General features: G+C 39.8%; 4 protein-coding genes and 1 non-coding gene across 18 annotated transcripts in view, besides 1 other annotated feature; 3 read left to right on the top strand and 2 right to left on the bottom strand.

Annotated features, from left to right (window-relative positions):
- The first annotated feature begins 135 nt into the window (after positions 1 to 135).
- CG7227 (uncharacterized protein) lies at positions 136 to 3,899 on the top strand. Of its 3 annotated transcripts, NM_135325.5 has the most exons (6): positions 136 to 220; positions 526 to 926; positions 1,477 to 2,173; positions 2,234 to 2,531; positions 2,596 to 2,875; positions 2,941 to 3,449. In NM_135325.5, exons 3-6 carry the CDS (start codon positions 1,535 to 1,537, stop codon positions 3,278 to 3,280), a joined length of 1,557 nt encoding a protein of 518 aa, NP_609169.1. In that variant the 5' UTR covers positions 136 to 220; positions 526 to 926; positions 1,477 to 1,534; the 3' UTR covers positions 3,281 to 3,449. The 3 variants fall into 3 exon arrangements, with proteins under 3 accessions (NP_609169.1, NP_001285733.1, NP_001245934.1); NM_001298804.1 differs by lacking the exon at positions 136 to 220 and having other exon boundaries at positions 583 to 926; positions 2,941 to 3,899; NM_001259005.2 differs by lacking the exon at positions 136 to 220 and having other exon boundaries at positions 583 to 926.
- Positions 1,793 to 3,489, bottom strand: asRNA:CR44996 (antisense RNA:CR44996). Its single transcript, NR_124141.1, has 2 exons — positions 2,948 to 3,489; positions 1,793 to 2,889 (listed from the first exon to the last, which is right to left on the bottom strand).
- Positions 3,900 to 4,102: 203 nt separating the features above from the next.
- Positions 4,103 to 11,501, top strand: pes (peste). Of its 6 annotated transcripts, none has more exons than NM_164777.3 (5): positions 4,103 to 4,177; positions 6,668 to 6,929; positions 8,736 to 9,044; positions 9,110 to 9,894; positions 9,960 to 11,501. In NM_164777.3, exons 2-5 carry the CDS (start codon positions 6,807 to 6,809, stop codon positions 10,408 to 10,410), a joined length of 1,668 nt encoding a protein of 555 aa, NP_723328.2. In that variant the 5' UTR covers positions 4,103 to 4,177; positions 6,668 to 6,806; the 3' UTR covers positions 10,411 to 11,501. The 6 variants fall into 6 exon arrangements, with proteins under 6 accessions (NP_723328.2, NP_001137808.1, NP_001285731.1 ...); NM_001144336.3 differs by having other exon boundaries at positions 4,103 to 4,446; positions 9,960 to 11,174; NM_001298802.1 differs by lacking the exon at positions 4,103 to 4,177 and adding an exon at positions 4,710 to 4,935 and having other exon boundaries at positions 9,960 to 11,174.
- On the bottom strand, positions 11,502 to 14,341 carry CG7231 (uncharacterized protein). Of its 4 annotated transcripts, NM_164776.4 has the most exons (5): positions 14,049 to 14,341; positions 13,477 to 13,746; positions 12,519 to 12,734; positions 12,203 to 12,453; positions 11,502 to 12,148 (listed from the first exon to the last, which is right to left on the bottom strand). In NM_164776.4, the coding sequence occupies exons 2-5, from the start codon at positions 13,517 to 13,519 to the stop codon at positions 11,582 to 11,584; spliced, it is 1,077 nt and encodes a 358-aa protein (NP_723327.1). In that variant the 5' UTR covers positions 13,520 to 13,746; positions 14,049 to 14,341; the 3' UTR covers positions 11,502 to 11,581. The 4 variants fall into 4 exon arrangements, with proteins under 4 accessions (NP_723327.1, NP_609167.3, NP_001245933.1 ...); NM_135323.5 differs by lacking the exons at positions 13,477 to 13,746; positions 14,049 to 14,341 and adding an exon at positions 12,794 to 13,012 and having other exon boundaries at positions 12,212 to 12,453; NM_001259004.1 differs by lacking the exons at positions 13,477 to 13,746; positions 14,049 to 14,341 and adding an exon at positions 12,846 to 13,004 and having other exon boundaries at positions 12,212 to 12,453.
- Snoo (Sno oncogene) overlaps positions 14,091 to 25,042 on the top strand; it is a 93,010-nt gene continuing 82,058 nt past the window's right edge. Inside the window, exons 1-2 of one of the 4 annotated variants that reach the window (NM_001103646.4) lie at positions 14,091 to 14,156; positions 21,602 to 23,098. In NM_001103646.4, coding sequence (NP_001097116.1) covers positions 22,097 to 23,098 — 1,002 coding nt within the window. In that variant the 5' untranslated portion in view covers positions 14,091 to 14,156; positions 21,602 to 22,096. Of the gene's footprint in view, positions 14,161 to 20,323; positions 23,099 to 25,042 lie in introns of those variants that run through there. The other 3 variants (NM_001103647.3, NM_135320.3, NM_001103645.4) reach the window with 3 other exon arrangements.
- Positions 14,236 to 21,152: a mobile genetic element.

Here is a 25,042-nt window from a genome sequence, read left to right as displayed (position 1 = left end):
TGTTCTTATCGCAAAGTCCCATCGGTAATTGAGAGCAGGCGATTAGGAATTGGGTCCCGGACATTATCTTGGCTTATCAACCAAATAAGTTAAGAAGCCGAAATCGTAAAGGGCTACTGAAATTACTCTGGAGTTTGCTTTTGCTTTATATTACTTGCAATGCGAGTGCTTTCGGTTCATAAATCCCTACTATTTTAAACACTCGCGGTATCGTTAAATGGTAACCCCAGATTCAGAAGCCGATGAACCCAGGCATTATATTAAAACTTTGCGCGACTTTAAACACTATAAACTCGAGGAATACTGAGAAAAATACTTTGAGCTTATAGAACATCAACTACAACAATTAAATAAACATCATATAATATATTATATCATAGGATATGAGTATTATCACGTCTCATTATATGCAAAACACTTTGATTTTGGAAAAGTCTTAACAGTGATCACTTTCTTTCAGTGTCGTAATTAACATTTTCCGAAGTTCTGTATCATTTTATTCCGACATTTATGTTTATTTTTCAGGCCCGTTCTATATAGCCGTCTGGTCGGATTGAAAACATTTTCCAACCTCCAGTTCAGTTCAGTCGTTATCAAGTCGGCACTCGAAGTGGTTGGATCGCCAACACCCAAGACCAAGAATTACAAATTACAGATCCATTCCGTCAGATCGCGAGGAGTATTGAACGTACTACACAAATAGTGCCACACTTTCCTTAGACTCGATTCCAACCGGAATGTTTGCAACTTGAGTTGCATTATCAGAGGTGCCAGAGATAACCTCCACCCTGCTGCGTGGACTTGGACTCGGATCAGATCAGATCAGATCGAATCGCATCAGACATCATAAGGAAGTGGGAGGAATCAGACAGTCTGCACATTTAGCAGCCAGACGAAATATCATCTCGAGCAAAGACCACATTTAAGTGAGTTTTTAAAGCGAAAAGAAATAAAAAAGTCCATTAGATCATTTATAAGTTAGGAAATATACAATCGTTATTTAATTAGAGAGCATAAAAATTAAATAAAAATTAGTTAGGCCTATAATTCATAGAGATAAGATTAAGCCATAATAACCATTTTAAAAGTATTTTAAATATCTATTAAAAGGAGTGAATAAACTCATACTTACGGGTGAATAACTTAAGTGGAAACATAAGTACTATAATGTACAAATCGTTAATAATATTCGTTAATAATACTTCGTTACTTTTAAACATTTTATCAATGTCGCATTCATTCATTATTATATGTAATTAGTTTCATTACAAATATTCATGATCTATTTAAATGCGAGTACATCGTTAATCTAATAATTATCCCTACTCCTAAAAGAAGAAATGGAACCAAGTTATATGTAAATAAGTCTAATGGTAATGACTTACCATAATGGCCAGCAATCTTAGTTAATTGCAAACGAGTTGAACGTGCTCAATTAGTATGTTAACTAAGCAATAAAACCGTTTCTTATTTCAGACCGTTTCCCACTAAGCATACATACATAATACATACATACATAAAAAGATACACTATCATGATTGGAAAACAGCGCATTTGGCAGACAAGTGTGTTGGGTCTGCTTTTGGCCAGCTTCAGTCTGTTCTCCGTGCTCTATATGGAGCAAATCGAACGCTGGATGCTGGAGTGGTTCATGGTGCTCCGCCCAGGAACAATGATCAGCAGCCTGTGGCAGTCACCGGCCATGGACATAAACGTTGACCTGTACATATTCAACTGGACGAACTCGGAGAAGTTCAGTGATCCCACAGTGAAGCCCAGGTTCGAGGAGCTTGGTCCGTATCGCTTCACCGAACGGATGCAGAAGGTCAATGTGGAGTGGCACGATGAGAACTCGACGGTTTCCTATCGACGTCGCAGTCGATTCGATTTCGATCCGAAACTTAGTGTCGGACGTCCTACAGATCCCATTGTGGCGCCCAACCTGCTCATTGTGGGACTGTACCAGAAGATGGTCATGTGGAGTCCCATGCTGCGTTCCCTCATGCTCTTGGCCCTGAATATCTACGGCAAGGAGCAGGCCATGATACGGCCAGCCAGCGATTGGATGTTCGACGGCTTCGACACGCCGATGATCAAGATGAGCAAAATGGTGCCACCAAGTCTTGTGCCGGAGATGAAGTTCCCCTATGAGAAGATCGGCTATGCGTATCCAGTGAGTTAGGAGGCGATATATATTTAATAGTTCCACAATTAAAATACATAATTCCTGCAGCGCAATGGCAGCATGGAAATCTACGGGCATCACAATGTGTACACGGGACGGGATGAGTTCCAAAAACTGGGTCAAATAGCCAGGTGGCGCTACAACAATGTCACTGAGGCCAGTCCCAGGTGCAAGTTGAAGGGCAGCGCCGGAGAATTCCATCCAATACCGCTGGTAAAGGGCAGACCCATCTCCTACTTCCTGCCGGATCTGTGCCGTGAGCTGCAGGTGGACTACTCCGGCACCACAATCTTCGAGGGCATCGATGCTTTCGTTTACAGAGGCAGTGCACGCAATATGGCAAATGGTAAGTACTGGATAATCAGGAGTGAAATTGCTAGTTTATCTATTAATCACCTTTTCCATACCAGGTACTGATAACCCGGATAACAGTTGCTATTGCCAGGATAACTGCCAGGAGGTGAGATCCGGTCTTCTCAACATATCCTCCTGTTGGTATGGAACGCCTGTCTTTGCTTCGTATCCGCACTTCTTCAAAGCTGATCCCTACTACGGAGAGCAGGTGGAGGGCATGAAGCCCGACAAGGATCGCCACGAGATGGTCATTATGTTGGAGCCCAAAACGGGAATGGTGCTGGAGATCAAGGCGCGCATTATGGCCAACTTGCTGGTGGAGCCCAAAACTCATTTGTAAGTATTGGGGCCTATTGAAATCTGATTCAGCATAGGAAACTCCAAAATATAAATATTTGCAGAATTTACCGGACGGCGAGAAGAACATTCTTTCCGTTGATCTGGGCGGATTACAATGTCCGCATCACGGATGATCTTCTGGTCTACGTGAAGCTAATGCCGATCCTTGAGTTTGTGGGCAAGATCTGTGGCATCCTGGGCGTGGTCTTGGGTTTGCTGATGGTATTCTGGTATCCCCATCAAATGATCTGGCAGAAGAGCCTGATGCACAAGATCGAGATTAGTTCCATCGAGACGAATAGCTCGTTGGAGCCTGTGAAGAATAATGATGTGGAGGACTCGCCACTGCTGAAGGGATTGCAATATGCAGCGGCCAAAGATGGGGCGGGAAATGGAAATTAAGAATTTATGCTTACTAAGTGCCATATGTTTAAGTTTGCAAGGTTTTTCTTGCCTAGTCTACAGTTAAAGCCAATAAATGGTAAATGGTGTTCAAATGCTGAAATGAATCGAAATTAAAGATTACACACATTTGTATGTACATACATATGTATGTACATACATACGCTTGAACCGTTTTTTTTACCGCTGACTGGGATTGTCCGTTGACTTTTCTTATCACTCTGAATCATCCAGCTAAATATGTACATAAGTCAAAAAGAAGACTTCACACTGATTACTAAATAGGCACATATGTATGTTGTTTGAACTGCACAAATCGCATAATATTAACACCAAACTGAAATAACCCGATGCACTTGTAAATACTTAACCGATTCAGAACCGTTTCAAGAAAATGCTTACACCACAAAAACAAAAAAGAACCGGTTTGGCGGGCCATGAATAAGAGATTTAAAGAGAGCCAAGAGAGCTGTATATGACCGCACATGTGTATGTGTATGTTTGCTCATTTGCGACGCTATCTGATTATACCGTACAATTGGCGAAGTCCATTGATTTGGAAAGTATACAACATATTCAGAATATCTATTAAACACATTATCCTTGTAGCAGCGCTAATAAAAAAAAAACAGTTTTAACAGTATATGATTTAATTTATATTTTTCGTCAACGTCAGCGGAGTTTTTCGGCTGTCGAGCAATGGTAACACTGGCAACGCTGGGAAAAAGGGCATTTCACAGTCACCGTAGCCCACAGACCGCTTTTCGCCTTAACGAAGAATAGATAATTGTTGCTGGTGGCGGCTCTTTGGAAAATACTTATTTAGTCGCAGGCGCAGCGCCGCTCTGACACGTTCGCTCTTGATCGCGCGCGTAAGTTCGAGATCAACAATTAACGGTGCGTAGCCGCCTCCTGAAACCCTGCAAGTGGAAGCGAGACGGCCAATGGCAAGAAATAGACGCGTGCTGTGGAAGCAAAAACAACACAAAAGCAGCGGAGAAACGATCACAGATTTAAACAATATTTATACTGTCGCGTCGCTGCAATTGAAATTGATTTCAATTTAAAAGTATTTGAAGAAAAATTAGACACGTGCCGTGAAGTGCAAATGGAAAAAGTGTTAGAAAAGCGAATGAATTAGTAAACAACGTCAACTGCAAGAAAAAGTAAGAAAAATAAGGAATGTCAGTGTAGAAAGAGAGAAAGAGCGCGCGAGAGAGTTCAACTTTTTTCATTTCCTCTGTAGATAAGTTTTTTTAAGCAAACATAAAAAGAACCACATAATAGTTGTTAACTCCATGAGGAGCTTAAAATTGTGACGCATTGCGATGAAATCGCAAAACCGGGGGAAAAAAATCGTATGAAAAGTGTAGCCGCGCAACGAATTATGTTCATACATATTTACATACATACATACATACATACATATGTATATTTTGTTGGCACATTGCACTGTGTTGCTGGTTATTTTTAGGCTAAAAGAGCAAATAAGGCAAGCATGATGAGCAAACACATAGAAAACATTGTCAACAGGTTGCGGAAGTGACGCTCAAGGTTCAAGGATAAACCAAGTGTTAATATTTCATGTTCGCTAGTGTGGAAAATCGCAATTGTTCGAAATTCGCGTGATTGATGTATGAACAAATGATTAGGCGGTATGTGAGCTTCATAATCTGGTGTAGTAAACCACACAACAATCAGAGCGCAAGAGCGGGCGTTGGTGGGGGGTGGGCGTGGCATGTGGGGTGGCTTTGTTGTAGATAAAGAAGCAAAAAAGCACACAACAAAAACGGGTTTTACTCCTAACCTCGCTACGTGTGCATTAGTAAAAAGAAATAAGTCATCGGCCGTAGTACGTGTGTGCCACAATATGTATAAAAACACCTATATGTATATTTAAAAATCGTTGATTTATCAACAGTAATGGACGTAACTAAGGCCAAAAGCGCCTCAGCCAGCGGTTGCTAGCCAGCCCCAAGAAGTGTAAACAATATTGACTATAACGCCCCCACTTCCCGCCCTTGCGCACTGCGATTTTGATGGTTGTGTCAGGGTATGGAATACGGAGTATGAAACGTGTTTTCGATCCAGTCCCACACTCGCGAATCAAAACAAATAATACTCGTGGAATGTGCCACCACAGTGAATCACAGACTTTCCAACCTTTAAACATTGCTAAAAAATATTTATGTTCTGAGTCAGCAAATAATACTAATAAGTTCGGAGTCAGCAAACCGAAAAAAAAACTCCATTCAATGGGAGTAATACAGTGTTATATGTATGCATGTCATGTGGTTTTAGTGTCAGAAATCGCTATTAGAAAAAACAAATTTTCAGAGTGAAATCTTATCAGCTACGAAGGATTGCGTTTATATAAATTGCATTTTGTAGCTGAAATCCCTAGGGAAATTGATGTTTTAGTACTGACCTTAGTATACTAACAACACCGTTTTCCTAACAGGGTCATGCTAGACTTAGCATTTCAACGGTTCTATGCCAACGGTGGCAAGTGTGCCAAAAAAGACATATTAGTGACTAAGCGTTGATAATCAGTGTTCTATATATGTATGTATGTATGGTACAAAAACAGTACTGTCTGAGTATAGATTCCGTGGAGTGATAACTGAATCTTCATGGTCCGCTGGCACCTGACGTAATTCCTGTATTGAGAAGAGTATTATATTTATTTAAGCCAGCCCTTCTGACCGGTTTACTTCAAACAACCCCCAAAAACAAGTGATACATATATGAACATTTAAGCAATTATTTCGTTAATTTACAAATGTACAGTCTTACATCTGTAATGTGGATGTAATGATCTCACCTTTATTCGAATTTCTGCTCTACATAGTATCTAGTTTCTAGAATAAATGTAGCACAGAAAAGGATTTGCTTAACAAAAATTATTAGGCTGTGCTTAATTTCATATTGTAAATGTTACACTGTAGCTTGCAGTTACTTATGTACATACATGTACATACAAATGCTTGTACTTGTAGGTATTCATTTTAGTACATACATATGCCATACATACGTAAGTATGTACATATTAAGTTTGCGGTTTGGCCAGTACCAAGTAAAAACTTTATTACAATTAGACACAAAATGTGTATAATTACGCCGCAGTTAAGCATTATGATCGCCACTTATGCGTCGCCACTCTCGCCTCTCTCTCTCCCTCTCACCGGTTCTCTTCACAATTCTCTTTCTCCGGCGCATTTCCCGATCCTCATGAAATCGAATTCGGCTGGCTAGCCTGCTGGGCCGCCGAAAGTGTGCGCGTGCGATAAGACATACTGTACAGTGGTCTCTCTGTTAGCGATAAGCCCGCATTCCTATTTCCCACCGCCACTCTCACTTACTTACTCTCTGCCTTTCTCTCCCTAGACGCCAATAACGGGAACGCAGTCGATGCGAGGGTTCCATGCTCAGTGCGCAACAAGAGATCGATCGAGGAAGACGCCCTGCAAACAAAGAACATCAATTTACAGCACCGCCACCAAGACTCAGGCGCAGCTCCACCAAGATGACATCACGGACGCGCCACTGTGCCCGACTGGGGATCGTTCTCCTTGGGATCTGTTGCATCGCCAGCGGAATTTACCTCTTCCGCAACTGGATCGATATGTTTACACGCATGCGCGGCCAGGTTGGTACTCCACTAGATGTATATATGTATTTATTAGAAGCAATACTTGCAATCGGTTTCAACCTATCTTATCGATATTGATTGCCTTGGATTCTCAGACCTTTGGGTTAAGTTTCGCAAGCCGGCAAATTGGCAATGTGTGCAGAGGTCAACTGGGAGACTCATTTGCATACCACTTGGATTGGGAGGCAACAATTTTTTCCATTGATTTAAAGCAAAGACGAACGCAAAGACACTGAAAATTGACTGTGTGCAGGTGTTCGAGTAATTCCAAATCACCCCAAGCCAATAGATAAGATAAGGACTAACAACAGGCGAAATAATACCTTATAGAGAACATTTTGTAACGTTATTGTTTGGGGGTGGTAAAAATATAAAAATCTTATAAGATCCTAAACATTTGCATGTGCCTTTAATTAGCATGTTAATGCTATAGTTGATATGTTTTTTTTCTTCTGTATGTAGAGTGCTTAGTCACGGCAGTTAAAATCTCATTGCAATGCGTTCTCCTTAATCGTTGTGATCGTTAAATGGCAATGAACGAAGAGCGAGGAACCTTGTTGAAATGAGCATTTAATCTTGCACGAATTTTTTTTAGAATGATGTCAAGTTTTATATTAACGCGAATTTTGTAATTTTTTTTTTCAATTTCCAAATAATCATCAATCAAATTGATAATATTTTGGTTAGCCAGGTGTTTTTTTGACTCACGAAAGTTTCGATCGTGATTCCTATTGGCAGTGGCAACTAAAAATAGTAAGTGATTAATTGGCTTTATCAAAAAGAAAAGGGCACACCTGTCAATGTGAATCATGGGTTTCGATGCGGGGTCAATAATCCAACATTGAAATGTATTTCACTTTAATGTTTTTGGTCTCTGGGTTGGCGGAAATACCATCCGAAGTGTTGGAGTTGCGGCCGCGAAATTGCAATGGGTTTCTCGATATCTTATCTTGGACAAAACCTGAAAAATAACCCATTTTGCGATAGCCATGTTCGATTAGACAACGCTCTTCAGTTCCATACCTACATACTATATGAATATATGGCAAAAAATGCTCATAAACGGCCATAACCATCCAGAACCGACATGTGCATGTAACCGCACTTTTGCACGTCCGATGACCCTGACCGAACACCTGTGCTCCATTTCGATACGCAATCCGGCAGACATGTGTAATCCATTAGGATTTTACAGGGCTTATGACGAATATGGTTGAAACTGCTTAGAATCTAATTCAAACCTATAGCATTTTATCAATTTAGTCATTTCCTGTAGCTCAGTCGCAGTTCCAATTATAAAGATTATAAGGCCCTGGGTCATACAAAATGGTGGCCAGTGGTCTGCGATCTAGACGATCGTTATTATGTCTATCGTTCTGGCTTACAATGATTGATGGCTGATAAGAGCAATCATAGCACCTGAAATTTCGCAGAGATAGAGCCCAACAATGTAGCGAGAAAGTGCATTTCAAGCGTCACTATCACTATTAGTTTTATGCAAAATAGTGCCCATATATATGGCACTTTTAATATGCACAATACTACATGTGTATGTGCCAGTCAATCATGAAAGCTCCAATGGATACCAATTGCACAGATCATTTGTGAACTTTGATCGGTTCTTCCATATGCACATTGGTCGCATACTCGGTGCGCAATTGTTCATCAACGAATTCGACGTTTAATTGCTGTGCCAATTTAGCAACCAGTTATCCTAAATTATAGCAAACTCATTATGTAAATCGATTATCATTGTATTGTTTGATCATTGTATATTTTAATAAAAATTTTTCATTATTATAGGAAATGGCCCTGAGCCCCAATTCACGATCATTCGAGGGCTGGAAGGTGTCGCCGCTGCCTTTAGACTTCGATATATATCTATTTAACTGGACCAATCCAGATGACTTCTATGTGGGATCGAACAAGAAGCCACACTTTGAGCAACTGGGACCCTATCGGTTTCGAGAGAAACCCGATAAGGTGGACATCGAATGGCACAATCATAACGCCTCCGTATCATTTCACAAAAAGTCCTGGTTCTACTTTGATGCTGCCGGCAGCAACGGAAGTTTATGGGATAAAGTGACTACGGTCAACAGCGTAGCGCACGTAAGTTCTCAGAACATCTCTCAATCTCAATGAAATCTATTAACATCTTAATTATTTTTAAACAGTCTGCTGCTAGACGTGCGGCCGTCGACTGGTTTGCCAGAACTGGCGTTAACATTGCCAATAAATTATATAGACAGGGAGTGACCATTACGAAAACAGTTGATGAAATGCTTTTCAAGGGCTACGAGCATCCATTCATAAGCGTGGGCAAGCTGTTGAGACCTCAGGATGTTCCCTACAAACGTATAGGCTACCATTACCCACGAAATGGCAGTTCCGAGTTCGATGGTGATATCAACATGTTTACAGGAGCTGATGATATCGCTAAAATGGGTCAGATTCATACGTGGAATAATTTGACGCATACTGGAGCCTTTGAGGGCACCTGCGGGCAGGTGCACGGCTCGATGGGCGAATTCTTTCCGCCCAATCTTGGCACCAAAGACACCGTCTACATGTACATGCCCAAGATGTGTCGTGCTATACCATTGGACTACGTGGAAACTGTGACCGTGCACGGCGTGACCGCCTACAAATTCAGTGGCACCCGGCACGCTGTGGACAATGGCACTCTATATCCGGATACCCGTTGCTATTGCGTCGGAGGAAAGTGTATGCCCAGCGGTGTGATCAATATCGGACCCTGCTCCTTTAACGCATCCGTCTACATGTCCTTTCCGCACTTTTACATGGCGGATCCAAGCTATCTGGAGGCCATCGAGGGTTTGCGACCAGAACGCGAGAAGCACGAGTTCTTCATGGCCCTGGAGCCCAATGCGGGCGTGCCAATGGACGTGGGTGGTGGCTTTCAGGCCAACTACTACATGGAGCCAATTCCGGGTATTACGTAAGTAACTTGACCTTTACATAAGCCTTTTCCTTACATAAACTAATATTTTCATTTTCTTTCAGCTTGTATGAGAATGTCCCGACGGTCATGATACCCATGATGTGGTGCGAGGAGCGCGTACGCGTATCAGAGGAAATTGCCGCAGACATTGCGCTTGTTCCGCTAATTGTCCTGCTGGGGCAGATAGTAACCGGCATCCTTTTGGCGGGCGGTCTTATATGCACCTGCTGGTACCCGACGCGACAAGTGACGCACTTTTGTCACAGCGATCCAAAGGCGAAGGCCAGTGTCCTGCGACCACTGAACGCCTTTGGTGTAAATTCGTCGGCAGCCACAGCGCCGGTGGCCCAACTATTCCGGAACAACATTAGTTCATCGGGCAACGAGCGTGTGGGAGTGCGCCTACTGGATTATAATCGCGATTCTGGCATAAGACTGGAGAGTGGTACCATGGAAAGCTCGCACAGGGAGCGTCTGATCAGCGAGGACTCGCCCGATGTTGTAGTTAGATAATACATGCGTTGGCATCAAGCCATTCTGACGGTGCCGCCAACGATCATCTGCCTGAGACTCATTTACGTCGCCGTAGCTTAGAATAGCTTAGAACAACGTGATGAAACCATTCTGCCTTAGCCAGGCTCTAAGAGGCTGGACCAAGTTGCTCATCGAGGATGTCGTTCCAATTCACGTCACATACCACCACATTACCTACCACGCATGCCCCAATCGCATTAGGAGTTCCCTCAACACATCTGCACGCTTTGCGGACAGCGAGAGAGATTTATAAGATTATTTATTTTAGTGCCAAATAACAGCAGAAAACGCAAGCAAAAAGTCATTAACTATTTTAGTAGGATAAACTAAATTGTATATAGAGCGACTCGCTTAGAGCGCCCCATTACTCATTTTCCTTAATTCTTGAAGTTTAAACTGCGCATGCCCAAAGTATTTATATTTATATAATAATGCATAACATTTGTAGAGCGATATTTAAGATTTTAATGCAGATTGATCTGAAGTTATATAGAAATAATATTGAACAGAGAACATAGGTAGCGAGAATTGTTGCTCATTTACATAGGTAGGCCGAAAAACTAAAAATTATAGTTGTTGTTTTAAGTCTTGTACAAATAACGCTAGCACTGCAAAGATTACGCATATCCTATGTACAAATGTCGATCAGTGTAAGATCTAAATACCTAGATTATAAAGCACAGCTGTGAACCCCGGAAATATTTCCAAAAATTCCTTAAGATAAATGAATAGAAAAAATTATTAAAATCAAGTGATCAAAGAGGGACTTTCTGAAAATGGCAGTAGTTACTAAAACTACGTATGGAGACCCTGAAAAAAAAATATCCAAACATATCTTCATATAAATTTTAAATTCGAAATCCAATCAATTTATACATTTGTTACTATTAAACTTTACATTTGTCTTTGCCTTGAGAAACATATTCCCTTAAATAAGTTTCTTTAAATCCACACAATACACTTGAATAATTAAATGTGTTTTAAAATTCATCTTTTTTATATAAGATGACTCGTCATCCAAGGCGATTTCCAACAATTCCACCTAAACGAAAATAAAACTGTCAACACATAAAAGTATAAGTTTTAATTATGTTTTCTGGAAGTTGTATAAAAATTGCTCTGATTACCGTACTTATATTAATTACGTATATTATAACCGCTGCATCCAGCTGGACAGAGCCCAAAAACAAAGGCTCATGAAACTGAAGCCAAACAGGGATTTGAAGGTGCTGGCTCCGTTGCCGGGATTGTCCAGGTTCAATTGTGAGGCCAGCTCCTCCGGCACATCCAGATAGACTCTATCCAAGCCGAAGCTGAAGATCAGTTTGCGCAACTTATCCACATCCACATAGTCACCGGCAGACGACCAGATGGTCAGGGTGCTCTCGTTTGTCTCGTTCACCGCGGCCACCAGTCGATGCAGTTGCTCCTCGCTGTTGGCGGCAATGCCAGCGCGCACGGGAAAGGTTATGGCCTGGCCAGTGGATAGGACATTGTTCTCGCTCAGCGTTTCCAGCATGTCATCACACTGCTGCTGCGTGTACTCGCCATCCCGGAAGTCGGCTCCCCAGTTAGTTGTCCAGCCAATGGAGAGCACTGCCTGTTTGTAGCGCATACAGCCGGCGAAGAATCGGTCCGCATCAACGGGTACGGTTCTATTCTGTTCCACGGGACCACTTAGAATATCGGCGTTTATCCACACAGGATACGTGGTAGGCTGCACAACACAGAGATATTGTTTAATTTGTTCTGATATCTGAGATTCGATGACCAAACTTACGTTCGGAATATTCACGTCCAGAATGTCCAGGGAACCCTCGAATACCTCGATCGACTTGAAGTCGAGCTTAACGCCCTTTTTTTGGTCCTCATGATCACGGTTGAAATTAATGATCTGGTTGAGAAATTCCGACAGCGTAAGATCAGAGACATTGGCCGGCGGATGGGCCATTATGGGCATGTCCTCGCCATCGCCATTCAGTTTGCCCAGCACAATGTCCGCTTCGATGAAGTCAATGCCACCTTGGGCAGGGAAATGATACTATTGATAAGTTGGTTACACGCGCATATTTGGCCAATGATCTTACTGGTTTCGGTTAGGACCTCGTCCAGCAATTGCTGGCTGTTGACGGCATGGGCCCAGGTAATGGCAGTGAGATTTGTGCCCCATACCTTCATCATATCCGACTGTTTGAGGAATATATATTCGATCTGGGAATCGTCTGGCGCTGTCTGCTCGACCACCACTTGGTACTGATAATTGCTGGCGTTCAGAGCAGACCCATTGATTTTGGCCACGAGCACTGCGAGTGGACGTGAAATAGACGGCATTAATATTCCACAATTGGACAATGGGACGCACAGAGGGCATAATATGGCAGATACGCGTAGATAAGCCCATTTGCCTTCCTTACCACCCTACCAGCGAGAATTGATACGCAAACACATGCAATCCAATCCAATGTGAATTTGTTTACTTCGCAATGAGCGTGTACATATGTATGTGTGCGCGAATGGACTCTAATTAACTCCCTTTGTTATGCGATTTTTATGGAATGCAAAGCGCGTTGTGCCCTTCTTCCGCTTTCACCGAATGCTGCAATGCAACTGCACATCAATAATTCTCTTCAATCTGTCAGCTGTGCAATGGCGCAAGCGTAGAGAGCAGACGTGAAGTGAGAATGGCGAGAAATGTGCTTAACTTCAAGAGACCGACGCTCATATACCCTAGCTCTAAGAGTTTACATGACAACTTATTGACAAAAAATAACAAAATGTTGCTATTTTACGTTTTACCCCCTTTTTGCGATTGTGTAAATGTATTATCAAGTAATGTTACCCAACACACTCGTCAGATTTAAATGTTTTAATTGAGTACAGGAGCATCGACTATCAGATACCTGTTAGTTTTTTTAAGTTATGTCAAAACTAAACTGTCTGGATCCTAATGTTTCCAAGCGACCCAGGGGTCGTATGTACATGAGTTAAAAACATTAAAAAATGATGATATGTAATGATTTTGAAAAGTGCAAAAATACGAATTACCAAATAGTAGCGTTGTAAGTAGAAAGGTAATTTTTGAGTCCATTTTTTCTATAGGTCTAAGGGCACTTGATCATGAACTTGGGACCGCCACGGTTAGAAACGAACTAAATGGCAATTTTTCAGTTTGGCTTATCGATAGCATTTGCTGATTTAATTAAACATTGATTAAGTATTGTAAATTGGTAGTGACAATCTATCCGCATATCCCAAAATCTAATCTTTTAAGTGGTCACGTTATCCGATGAACTCGCGGACTAGTTAAACTAGTTACTACATTATAAAGAAGAAAGAACAAACAAACGTTTTTATGGAAATTATTACCACACATCTTGTAAAATCATATATTTCATTAAGTACGATTTACATTTATTTGCTTATTAAAAGATAAAATGTTATTTAAATAAGTTTAGACCGCGGTCTCTGTTAGAAAAGCGTTGCATTTTAACATTTCTGTTAAATGAGCAGCAGTAATAGAAGAGAAAACGTAAGAGAGCGGTTCAAAGAGCGGCACTAGAGTGACCATGCGGCGGTACACAAGAAATGCGGCCAATAAGCGAGAGCACAAACTTTACCGAAACGAGCGCTAGAAGAACTGGCCACACTACACCCCCGACACTCAGTTTTAGTTCGAAAATTTAACGGCTCTGGAACCGTTCGGACGTGTCGCTCTCGGTGCGCGTGTGTGTGAGTGGCGAATATAAATATCGGGGGAAAAGCTCGCACGTGCGACGCTTGCGAAAAAAAAAATTGAAAATATATAGTAAAATTGTTGTTTTATTTATGAGTCGAACTAATGTCCCGTCAGTTGACTAAGGACAACGCCAAGAAATAAAAAATAGTTTTAGGAGAAATAGTTTCACGACTTTATTCTTTGGATCTCAGCTTAAGACTAAAAATCAAATGCAAATTGGATTGAGGAGAAGCCTCAGTATTTGAACAATATTTGTATTTCGGGAGAGCCTCGCTCTTGGGTTCTTAAGATTAGGTAGCGTTGAAAGAGGGCAGTCAAATCTGCTTAGGTCAGGCTTTAGGATGTTTACAAGAACGGCTGCGCTGCCAAAGATAAACGAATGCTGCGCAGCTGGGATACGTTATGGAAAATTACTAGAGTGCATTACTGATTTCTTTGAAATAATGGAAGTGGCTGGTTTGGACCACCCAAATACGTCACTCCCCTTCCCTTAAAGAGAAGCCTATACTTGGGCTGGGATTGATGGATATAGTGTGGGAAATGGAGTTTCTTCTATTTCTGTTTGTTGTGGTGTGTTTTGATTTTGATTTTTTCTTATTTTAAGTTTTGCATACAGCATCATAAATGGTTTAAATGATACATATCTTAAATATGAGTACAACAAAATTAGTGCGATTATTACAATGATCATTTGTATGTAAAGTGTAATATTGTTCTCTGAAATCATCTCAACAATGTCGTTGTGTTTTACAATTTTTATTTTTGTTATATTAAGTGGTGTGTATAGTGATGTCAAATCTATTTCTGGTTCTAACAGATTTTCACTTAAAATTATATTATTGATTTCTATTTTGCATTGCGTTACTCTTATCATTTTGTTTCCTTCTATTTTTATTTTATTAATTGAATTTTGGCAATTTTGGTTAAGAATTGTTTGGGTTAAGTTCCAGGTTACAATTGTGTTTGGTTCTATGTATTTTATTATTTCGTTCGTGTGTACTGGCTTAAAATTACAAATTGGATTTAAGTGTTTAATAATATTGGTGACACATTCATTTTTTACTTCTTTATTTTCGGTATTATAAACTTTATTTTCTTTTTCAAAATATGATTGTGTGTCTGTGTAATCTAGCTGATAGCCGTTGGAGTCTGGGTAAGGAATTATTTTAATTGTGCTTATTAGTGAAAGGTAAATGGGTATGTGGGATATGATTAATACTTGGTTATCATTGTAGTTAATCCAAGTGGATGTTTTAATGTTCAAAATGTTTTGGCTGTTCACATTTTCAAGTTTGTCGTAGTTTAGTAATTTGGGGTTAAACAGTCCAAGTCTGGAAAGCTGCATAGCCATTTCCAAATCTTCTATGTATTCCGTCATTTATCAATCGTATGGCGTCGTTGAGTTCATGTAATTTTACTGAGTTATGGACGTTGATTTCAAGTTTTTTCTGTATTTCGACTCGATCATTTTCATCTAGTGTTCCAAATAGGTATTTAAAACCTGAACCCACAATGTTAATAAGACCCCGTTTGTTTCTATGTTTCAGGGTTATTCCGGCTAGTTCTCTTTTTATTTTATTGTATAAAAAATTGATCTGGGGTGCATGGTAATCGGTTCGTAGTCTTTGCTCAAAATAGTCAACCACGATGTCTATTTCAGTTAAATTGATTTTTAAGGAGTGATGTTCAAAGGAGGATGGTATCTGTACTGGCTTATCAGAAAAAAGGAGGTATCCGTGGTTGGTGTCAATATTATTAATTTGAATTTGTTGTCCATGAACAGCTGTGATCAGTATAAACAATAGTGTTATCGGGTACCAGGTGCCTGTGAAATTGAGAGTTTATTATTTTTCTTTTGTTTTTTGAATTGTGTTTTGTAGTAGTGCGTAACTCTATTTCTATTAGTGATTTTGTAATGGTCAGGGTCTGTCTGTTCTACATTTTTGGTTGGTTTAAATGGGTTTTCTAATTTGCCTTTCTGTAGTGGACCTTTTCTGTAATTAGTGTCAATATTAAATTCCTGTCTGTCTTCATTTATTTTGTCTATTTTCTTCTCTTTAATTTTTTGAGTGTCTAATATGGGATGCCCAGCGTATAAGAAAATTTGAGCAGGTGTCTGTCCAGTAGTGTCATGTTTAATTTTATGGTTGTATGTGTAGAGGATTGTTTCTATCTTGCTTAATTTTACTTCTTCATCATCAGATGAATTGATTATACGAATTTTTTCATTTATTGTTTTGTGTAATCTTTCGACGTCTGCTACCCCGTTTTTTGCTGTATTGAGCTGTAATTCGACTTCTTCTTCTTCAAGCCATCGCTTTAAAGCTAAACTGGAGAAAGCTCCGTCTCTGTCTGCCTTTAATAATTTGGGTTTACCTAGTTGATTAAAAATGCGCATTAATGCGTTTCTGCATTCTATCCAATCCTTAGTTTTAATTTGCTCAAGTGTAGCGAATTTAGAATAAATATCAATGCAACTGATGTAATGTTTTCCCTCAGATGAATAAATATCTACTACAAATTTTTCTCGGCAATGTTCCGGGTTGGGTGTGATTTTTAAAGGCATTTTGGTGTTTCTATGTTCTGTTTTGGCCAAATTGCATATGTTGCATTCGTTTATTATATTCTGAATTAATAGTTGGCTATTTGGAAAGAAGTGATTTTCTTTAAATAATTTTGTCATTTTCTGTATACCAGGGTGTAAAAGTTTTTCATGTGATTGAAGTATGATTTCTTTGAATTCGGCGTATGAACCAACGTTCTTTAATAGGAAAAGACTGCGAATTACTTTTGTGTAGGTGGTATTAACAATTTCTATGTGTGCTCTTTGAATAATTTCAAAATCTACATCGCTCTCAATATAAATGGTAATGTTTCTATGGATAAAGTGATCGAGTAAAATTTGTTTGGCCTTTTCAAGTGTCATTACATCATATTGAATTGTGGTAATGGAGTTACCGAATATTTTTGAATGCTCTACTTTATTTTTATCGGATTTAATAAAGATTATTTGTTTTTTGAAATAATTTATTGGTTTTTCTGTTAAATGAATAAGGTTGCTATTGTCCTCTTCTGCACTATGTTGAGTAGCTTCACTATGATGATTTTCTTCAATTTTAATTCTTGATAATGCATCGGCAACTGAATTTTCTTTCCCTTTAATATAATCTATTTTAAATTGGTATTCGCTTAATCTAACTCTCCATCTTTCTAACTTAGCATTCGGTTCCTTTAAGTTATGAAGCCATCTAAGAGGTTGATGGTCACTGGCAATGAGAAATTGTCGTCCTAGTAAATAATGTCGAAAAGTTTTTGTGGCCCAAACTATGGCAAGTAATTCTTTTTCGATAGCACTGTAATTTAATTCGTGATCGTTAAGTGTTCTACTAATAAAAGATATAGGATGACCGTTTTGAGAAAGGACAGCCCCGAGGGCCAAGTTACTTGCATCTGTGGTTAAAACAAATTTCTTTTCAAAATCAGGTAATTGTAAAATTGGGTCACGAATTATCAAAGCCTTAAGTTTTTCGAATGCCTCTATGTACTCAAGTTTTTGTGTATCTATCTTTGCTCCTTTTTTTAAGCAGCTGGTCATGGGTTTTGCTATGTCTGCGTAATTTGGAATAAATTTGCGATAATAACCTGTTAATCCAAGGAAAGCTCTTATCTCTTTTACTTTTGTCGGAATTGGGTATGAAACTATGGCTTTAACTTTAATAGGATTTGGTTTAATACCATCAGGGGTAACTATGTGACCAAGAAAGTTAGCTTCCTTTTTTAAGAACTCACATTTGTCTAGTTGCAATTTTAAATTTGCATCTGCAAGCTTTGTAAAAACTAATTGTATTGAATTTAAATGTTCTGTAAGGGATGTTGAAAAAATTATAATATCATCCAGATACACCAAACAGTGTTTGTTAAGCAACGGTCGAAGGATATTATTCATGCACCTTTGAAAAGTAGCGGGTGCATTCCTAAGGCCAAATGGCATTCGAAGGTATTCGTAATGACCGCTTTTTGTGGAGAATGCAGTTTTAGAAATTGATTCTTCGTCCATTTCTATTTGATGAAATCCCTTTGCCAGATCGATCGTTGTAAAATATTGGCATTTACCCAGTTTGCCAAGAATTTCGTCCATATTTGGAATTGGATATCTGTCAGGTATGGTTATTTCATTTAGCTTTCTATAATCAATTACTACCCTGTACTTATTTACGCCAGAAGCATCCGGTTTCTTTGGTACGACCCAAGTAGGACTATTGTATGGAGAATTACTTTCCCTAATTAATCCCTGATTCAGCATTTCCTGTACTTGGTTTTCTACTTCGATTTCGTGTGTTTGCGCAAGTGGGTATTGTTTCGAATAAATTGGGGAGTTATGTGTTGTATTTAGTACGTGTTTAATTGTATTTGTAAATGTTAATTTCTCTCCCTCCTTATATTCAAGATTTCTAAATTTATTTAACAAGCCTTTTAACTTAAAAGTTTCCTCCTGATTTAGGTGATCTAATCGAAACTGTGAAAAATCTAATTTTTTTATTGATTCCTGATCTGAGCTTGCAATTGATTCTGGTGTCCTTTGGATATACAAATTTTGGTTTCTTTCGGATTCTGAAGTAATTAATTTGTATGTTTGATCAAAAAGGGTAACTGTATCATTTTTGTAATTAATAACTGATTGAGCATTTTTCAACAATTTTCTGCCAATTAGCATATCGTAATTATTAGAAAATCTGTGCACATAAAATGGTTCGGTTTTTTTGAAAATACTATTTCTGGGTAACATAATCAAGTCGTTCAAGGTAATAGGGCCATTTGATGTTAAAACTTCACATCTACTATTTTGAATGGGAAGACGAAATATATTTTCATTGATCATATTAATTGTTGATCCTGTGTCTAGAAGGCATTTGTATGAGCGCCCTTTGTATACTATTTTTATGTATTCGTATTTTCCGGGGCTGTTAACCGAAAATTTTCGTTTAGTTCAGAATTATTTTGGTTTTGTTTGTTATTAATTTGTACAGATTGGACTTGTTGTTGCCCTTCATTAATGAAGCTATGATTTTGATACGGATTGTATTGATTTTGGTTAAAATACTGTTGCTCGTAATAATTAGGTTGGACTTGTTCGAATTCATGCGCGTCTTGGAATCTAATTTCGTCAATAGACATTTTAGTTTGTTCACTGTCCGATGGTCTTAGTCGTTTAGTAATCGGGAAGTTAGTATTTTTATATGTAGAGGGTTGTTGTAGTCGAGGGTATGTATTTCCTCTAAAATGCGTTGTTTGGGGAAATTGGGCTTTGTTGGGATATTGTTGGAAATGATTTTTTTGAATAATGGGTTGTGGGTTTATGTATTGGTTGGGTCTGAAATAATTAGGTGCGTGCCACATGGGTGGGTTGTTAGTTATCTGCTGTGTATAGCTAGGTCTAAATGGTTGAATGTATTGATTAAAATTAGGTTGGAAGGGTTGGGAATATTGTGAGTAACTTGGTCGATTTTGAGTTTGAACATTTGTATTGAATTTTTGTGTTTTCGAATTCCGGTTAGAATTTGAATTTTTATTACGATATTCTGGTTTTTCATAAAATTCAAAATTAATGTGTTCTTCATAAATTCCCTCATTTTGTGCAATGGTAATTAAGGATCTTAAGTCTGTAATATCGTGATGGGCTAAAATAGTGAATAATTGTATTGGTAGTTTCCTTATCAGTATCTTAATAGATTCTTTAATACCCTGAATATAAATAAGAAAATCCGATTGGTTACCTTCCAGGTGTAGTTTCGAAATTAGTAATTGACGTCGTCTCTCCGCTTCTTCGCAGAATGCTCTTAGGCTTCCTCTGTATGGTGTCTCCCTGAAGTTCTCCAGAAGTTTGTAGTTTGGTGTTTGAATTTTAAATTCCGCGATGAGTCTTGCTTTAAGGGTAGGCCAATCTTCGATGTTCGGAAGTCCCAAAGATCGTGTAATTTGTCCGTCCAAGTTCCTTTCGATGGCTCCCAGTAGAATCCTCTGTTGTCGGACATCATTTGTTTGGTAGAGCGAAATTACGTAATCCACTCTGCTGATAAAGGTGTGAAGGGTTTCTGGATCACCCTTGAATGGCATAATGTCTTTAAGCTGCCGACGGGCTTCGGCAAGGTTTATGTCGCTCAGCGCAATAATTGGTTGTGACATTTTTATTGTAAAATTTTTAACTTTTGTGTTTTATTTTTTTGTTTTGTTTCGGATTCAATGTTATTATTATTTTTAAGCTTTCTAGTTTCACTTGTTTGTTTTTTTGTTTTGTAAATTTTTGTGTTGTATTATTAAAATTCTATATTGTTTTAATTTTTTATTTTTATATGTTGGTTTTAAAACTTAGTTGCCTTTGGACTTAATATTTTTGTTTCGTATTTCACTTCCACTTATTATTGGATAACCGAATTGGAATTATAATCCAAGTTGAAGAGTTTTCACGAATTTATTTTGGGAGATGTTTCGAGCACTGGACTATAAAATTTAACTTATTTTCCACTCGAAGGTTCTTTTTTTTTCGGATACTTTTGTATCCTACCGACTGCGCCAGTAAAATTGTTGTTTTATTTATGAGTCGAACTAATGTCCCGTCAGTTGACTAAGGACAACGCCAAGAAATAAAAAATAGTTTTAGGAGAAATAGTTTCACGACTTTATTCTTTGGATCTCAGCTTAAGACTAAAAATCAAATGCAAATTGGATTGAGGAGAAGCCTCAGTATTTGAACAATATTTGTATTTCGGGAGAGCCTCGCTCTTGGGTTCTTAAGATTAGGTAGCGTTGAAAGAGGGCAGTCAAATCTGCTTAGGTCAGGCTTTAGGATGTTTACAAGAACGGCTGCGCTGCCAAAGATAAACGAATGCTGCGCAGCTGGGATACGTTATGGAAAATTACTAGAGTGCATTACTGATTTCTTTGAAATAATGGAAGTGGCTGGTTTGGACCACCCAAATACGTCACTATATATATACATATATTGCGAAGAGAGGGGCCCAGCCAGGCTGAATGCAAATAAATATTCAATAACGAGTGCAAAAATAATTTGCAAGCGTAAAAAAGATTTATAAATAGTGCAACAACAACGGCGGCAGCAACAGCAACGATAATAGCAACAACAACAGCGACACAATAAAAGAATTTGTCAGGCGGCGTTTGTTTTTGTTCACCCTCTCTCTTTCTCTCTCGCCCATCGTCTGTGTCGTGCTTTCCGCTCCGTCTCTGTCTGCCGGCCTTCGTCGCGTGTGTGCGTGTGTCCCCGTGTGCGTGCGCGTGTGTGTGTGTGTGCGTCCGTCGTCTGTGCAGCGCAAAGATAAAAAAGTTCAGAAATTGAGATATACGAAATGAAATACAAAAATTCAACTTAAGAAATTGCGCCGAAGAGGAATTAATTTATGGCGAAAATTTAATAAGTGCAGGGCAGGCGAATTGGAATAGTAGGAAAAGTGCGCACAAGTTTTACACAGCCGACAAAAGCCGGCCCGATTATATATATTTCCTTCTAAAAATACGACTGAAATAATATCGAAATATTCGAAACACGCGACAAAATTGTGAAAGTACGAAATTGCTATCCTGTGTGGTGGTTCGAGCTGATTTTGCCGTCGGCAAAATGCAAATGCAACAAAATTAGTTAAACTAGCTGACCACAAAACCAAACAAAAACCAATCAACGAATGTGCCAAATTGTTAAGTGAAGTGCAAGTAAACAAATCGAACCTTTAAAGTAATCAATATTATGGATCCCAATCGTCGTACTCCTATCACTAAATAAAGAGTTGCTAAGAATATAGATAAACAGCAAAATTTTTGTTAAAAGTCGAAAAGGGTAACAATCGGCATTTGGCGAAAATGGATAACTGATTACTAGTAGTATCCACATTTGGTTATCGAAAGTATTGCCCAAAAATGACCGAATACGTGACGCCAATGATTAGCACCGTCTTGAAGAAATACCAGACGAGTGCCACCAAATCGCTCCAGGGACCAGGACACGCCCTCACCACCGCCGGTGTCCTCGACATAGTCACCAATGGCAGGAGCGAGAGTCCTGGCCTCAATGGCAAGTGCCAAGCATCTCCGCCAGTTGTGGCGCTGATCAAAAAGGAAATACTCAGTTCGCCGGAGCCGCAGGATCTGCATCATCACGAATGCTCGACGAGGGGCACGCCGCCACAGATATATTCGCCTGCCACGCCACCCCGTGAACTATCGCAGCCGATTTTATCGGTGGCAGATGCGGGATGTGGGGAGTTGTACGAGACGAAACTGGAGGGCAAGACCATTGGATGCTTCTCCGTGGGCGGCGAGATGAGACTGTGCCTGCCACAGTTTCTCAACAATGTTCTCAATGACTTTTCGCTGGAGCAGATCAACAGGATCTTCGATGAGCTGGGCATCTATTGCTCGCAGTGTACGCACGATCAGCTGGTGGAGTTCAAGGCCGCCAAGATCCTGCCATCCGATGTCAAGGCCAGTGGCCTGATCACCCGAACCGATGCGGAACGCCTCTGTGCCGCCCTGCTTCATCGCTCCGACCGGAATAGCTATGTGCCGATCGAGAGTTTGGCCAAGGGTGCCCTCAGCTTCCACGTGTATCACAAGTGCTTTGGCAAATGCGAGGGTATCTGCACGCCGGACATGTACTCCTATCAGAAACCGACCTGCATCAAGTGCCTGGAGTGCGACGGCTGGTTCTCGCCGCAGAAATTCGTGGGTCATGTGCATCGCAAGTTCGAGAATCACACCTGCCACTGGGGCTTCGATTCGCGCAACTGGCACGACTATCTTCATGTGGCGCTCGATGTGGAGAATCGGGAGAAATACCAGATCATCCTCGATCAGTTGAAGGAGGTGGAGCTCAAGGAGATGCACAAGGCGCAGCGGGAATTGGAGCATAAGAAAAGAAAGGTGCGTTGGGTTTAATATAAGAGAGAAAATAAATTCCAATAAAATGGTAACTATTTTCTCCTTGAAGTAATCAGTAAGGTCTTTTCGTCTACCTTTCCATGCTAAGCGTATAAAATTAGCTCCATTGGACAAGTGTTTCTTATGGGATACATAATGCGCACCTACTTGGGCATATTAACAATTTCCCAGAACGCATGCGATTATTATTAACTCGATAATCAGGCCGCCCTTCGTCCGCTCAATTATTATTGCTACACCCTCCTCCCTGTTTTTTTTTCAGTATCCACAGCCTTGATCTTATTAATTATGCATAAGAACGAACGCCCCACGCGGCAGCCACAAATGCGATACAAATATCACAAAATTTCAGCGGCGGCTACTGCGGCTCCATATTTGGTGGACTGCTACGACGACTTCCATTCACATTCACGTTTCACATTCGATTTGATCTTCTTTAACGACACTTTGTGTTTGCTGCCGTTAAAAAAAAGACATAAAAAGCGCAAAATGCACAGAGTAGTGCAAAAAAAAAGAAGAATTTTTTATATACATATATAAATATAAAAACAAATTTCACCGCTGGCCATTTATAATATAATTCATAATAATTATAATTTCAATGCAGCTGCAATTTATGGCGCTGCTTTCGTGGCCGGGGTGTAAAACATTTTTTTTCGGCTAGGCCATTTTTTGTGATTATTTATTTAAACTACTTAATTTTATGCTTAAACAGCGCTCGCGAAATATTTACCCGCAAAAAAACACAATAAATAATACATTTTTCCGCTGCTGAATTTTTGTCTCTTATTTTTCTCATTTGTTGTTGTTTTTGTTATATGTTTGTTGTTGTTTAAATGGTTTGTTGTAGCTGCCGTTGCATTTTGCGGTTGCCAAAGCGTCTGCCGCATTTCTGAATGTTTGCCGCCGCGGCAGCGCTGCCAGCGAATCGGAATGGAGAGCTTATTTTTAGCTTTCCGCTCAATTTATTTGCGCCCCGTCTCGTCTGCGTCTTGTTTGAAGCCTGCGGACAAAAGGCTTTCGATTTTCCAGTCGCAGTGCGAAAGATACCCTGTAGGGTATTCCAGAATCACTGGAATCCTGGAATCAAACTGTAAAAAATACCTAAGCAAAAACAAGACAGAATAATAAGGTTAGCATATATTTGTATACATTTGTAACTTATACCCAAATAACCACCTAAATTCCCTTAAAATTTGGATTAAAAAGTATTTCTACCCTACCAAAATGTATCTTATATTTTTTTAGTCCTTTTTTGCACTCAAGAGTATCTCAGACTTCTAAACCTTCTGTTCTGTTATTTTTGTATATATGTATGATTTTTTCTGCGCTCAAACTGGTGTGTGTGCGTGTGTGTGCCATGAAAATCCGCTTTGACCAGCTTCAATGTTAAATATTCAGCAAATAATAATAATGAGCCAGTGCGAGCGGGATGGACTGATAAGAGAGGGTGGTTGGGTTGGGGGGTGTGAAGGGGCGGAGGGGCACTGGGCGAAGGGGGGTAGCAACAAAAATAAATCGCAAACCGGTTGCCAACATTGTCTGCTGCGAAGTCTCTGTACTTTGCTCGGGGTATTCGTTTTGGTTTTTGATCTGGCTTTTTAGTATTGGTCTGGGCCCTCGTCTCGTTATGGGATGTGGATTTGTTTTCCGTCTGGCAGAGTCGGGAATCCAATCGGTTGGGATCGAATCGGTCGTATTGGATCGCCATGGATTCCCTGCAGCGGGAACGAGAGCGAGCGGCGGGTTGGGGCTTTGTAGGTGGAAACTGAAGTCAAAGTCGCAGAAATAACAAAACAAACGGCTTGCGGCATATATTTGTGGCGCACAAAAACGAGGAACTCAATGGGGAGATTATAAAAGAACGGCACAAAATGTTTGGATAAAAAATAAATATAACCTTACAATGTGATTAGTTTTGTGCTA

Source organism: Drosophila melanogaster, chromosome 2L (genome assembly GCF_000001215.4).
Source record: "Drosophila melanogaster chromosome 2L".
Lineage (NCBI taxonomy): Eukaryota > Metazoa > Arthropoda > Insecta > Diptera > Drosophilidae > Drosophila > Drosophila melanogaster.
This window is presented reverse-complemented; position numbering and strand designations above follow the sequence as displayed.

What these genes read in the sequence shown, in the direction of transcription:
- CG7227 (NM_001298804.1), top strand. Translation starts at nt 1,535, where the DNA reads ATGATTGGAAAACAGCGCATTTGGCAGACAAGTGTGTTGGGTCTGCTT. An exon ending in AGATCGGCTATGCGTATCCA is followed by an intron (nt 2,174 to 2,233) that starts GTGAGTTAGGAG and finishes TAATTCCTGCAG; the next exon opens with CGCAATGGCAGCATGGAAAT. An exon ending in GTGGAGCCCAAAACTCATTT is followed by an intron (nt 2,876 to 2,940) that starts GTAAGTATTGGG and finishes AAATATTTGCAG; the next exon opens with AATTTACCGGACGGCGAGAA.
- pes (NM_164777.3), top strand. Translation starts at nt 6,807, where the DNA reads ATGACATCACGGACGCGCCACTGTGCCCGACTGGGGATCGTTCTCCTT. An exon ending in TTACACGCATGCGCGGCCAG is followed by an intron (nt 6,930 to 8,735) that starts GTTGGTACTCCA and finishes TCATTATTATAG; the next exon opens with GAAATGGCCCTGAGCCCCAA. An exon ending in GAGCCAATTCCGGGTATTAC is followed by an intron (nt 9,895 to 9,959) that starts GTAAGTAACTTG and finishes ATTTTCTTTCAG; the next exon opens with CTTGTATGAGAATGTCCCGA.
- CG7231 (NM_164776.4), bottom strand. Translation starts at nt 13,519, where the DNA reads ATGGACTCAAAAATTACCTTTCTACTTACAACGCTACTATTTG. An exon ending in ACTTACAACGCTACTATTTG is followed by an intron (nt 12,735 to 13,476) that starts GTAATTCGTATT and finishes GTCCACTCGCAG; the next exon opens with TGCTCGTGGCCAAAATCAAT. An exon ending in ATATTCCGAACGTAAGTTTG is followed by an intron (nt 12,149 to 12,202) that starts GTCATCGAATCT and finishes TGTGTTGTGCAG; the next exon opens with CCTACCACGTATCCTGTGTG.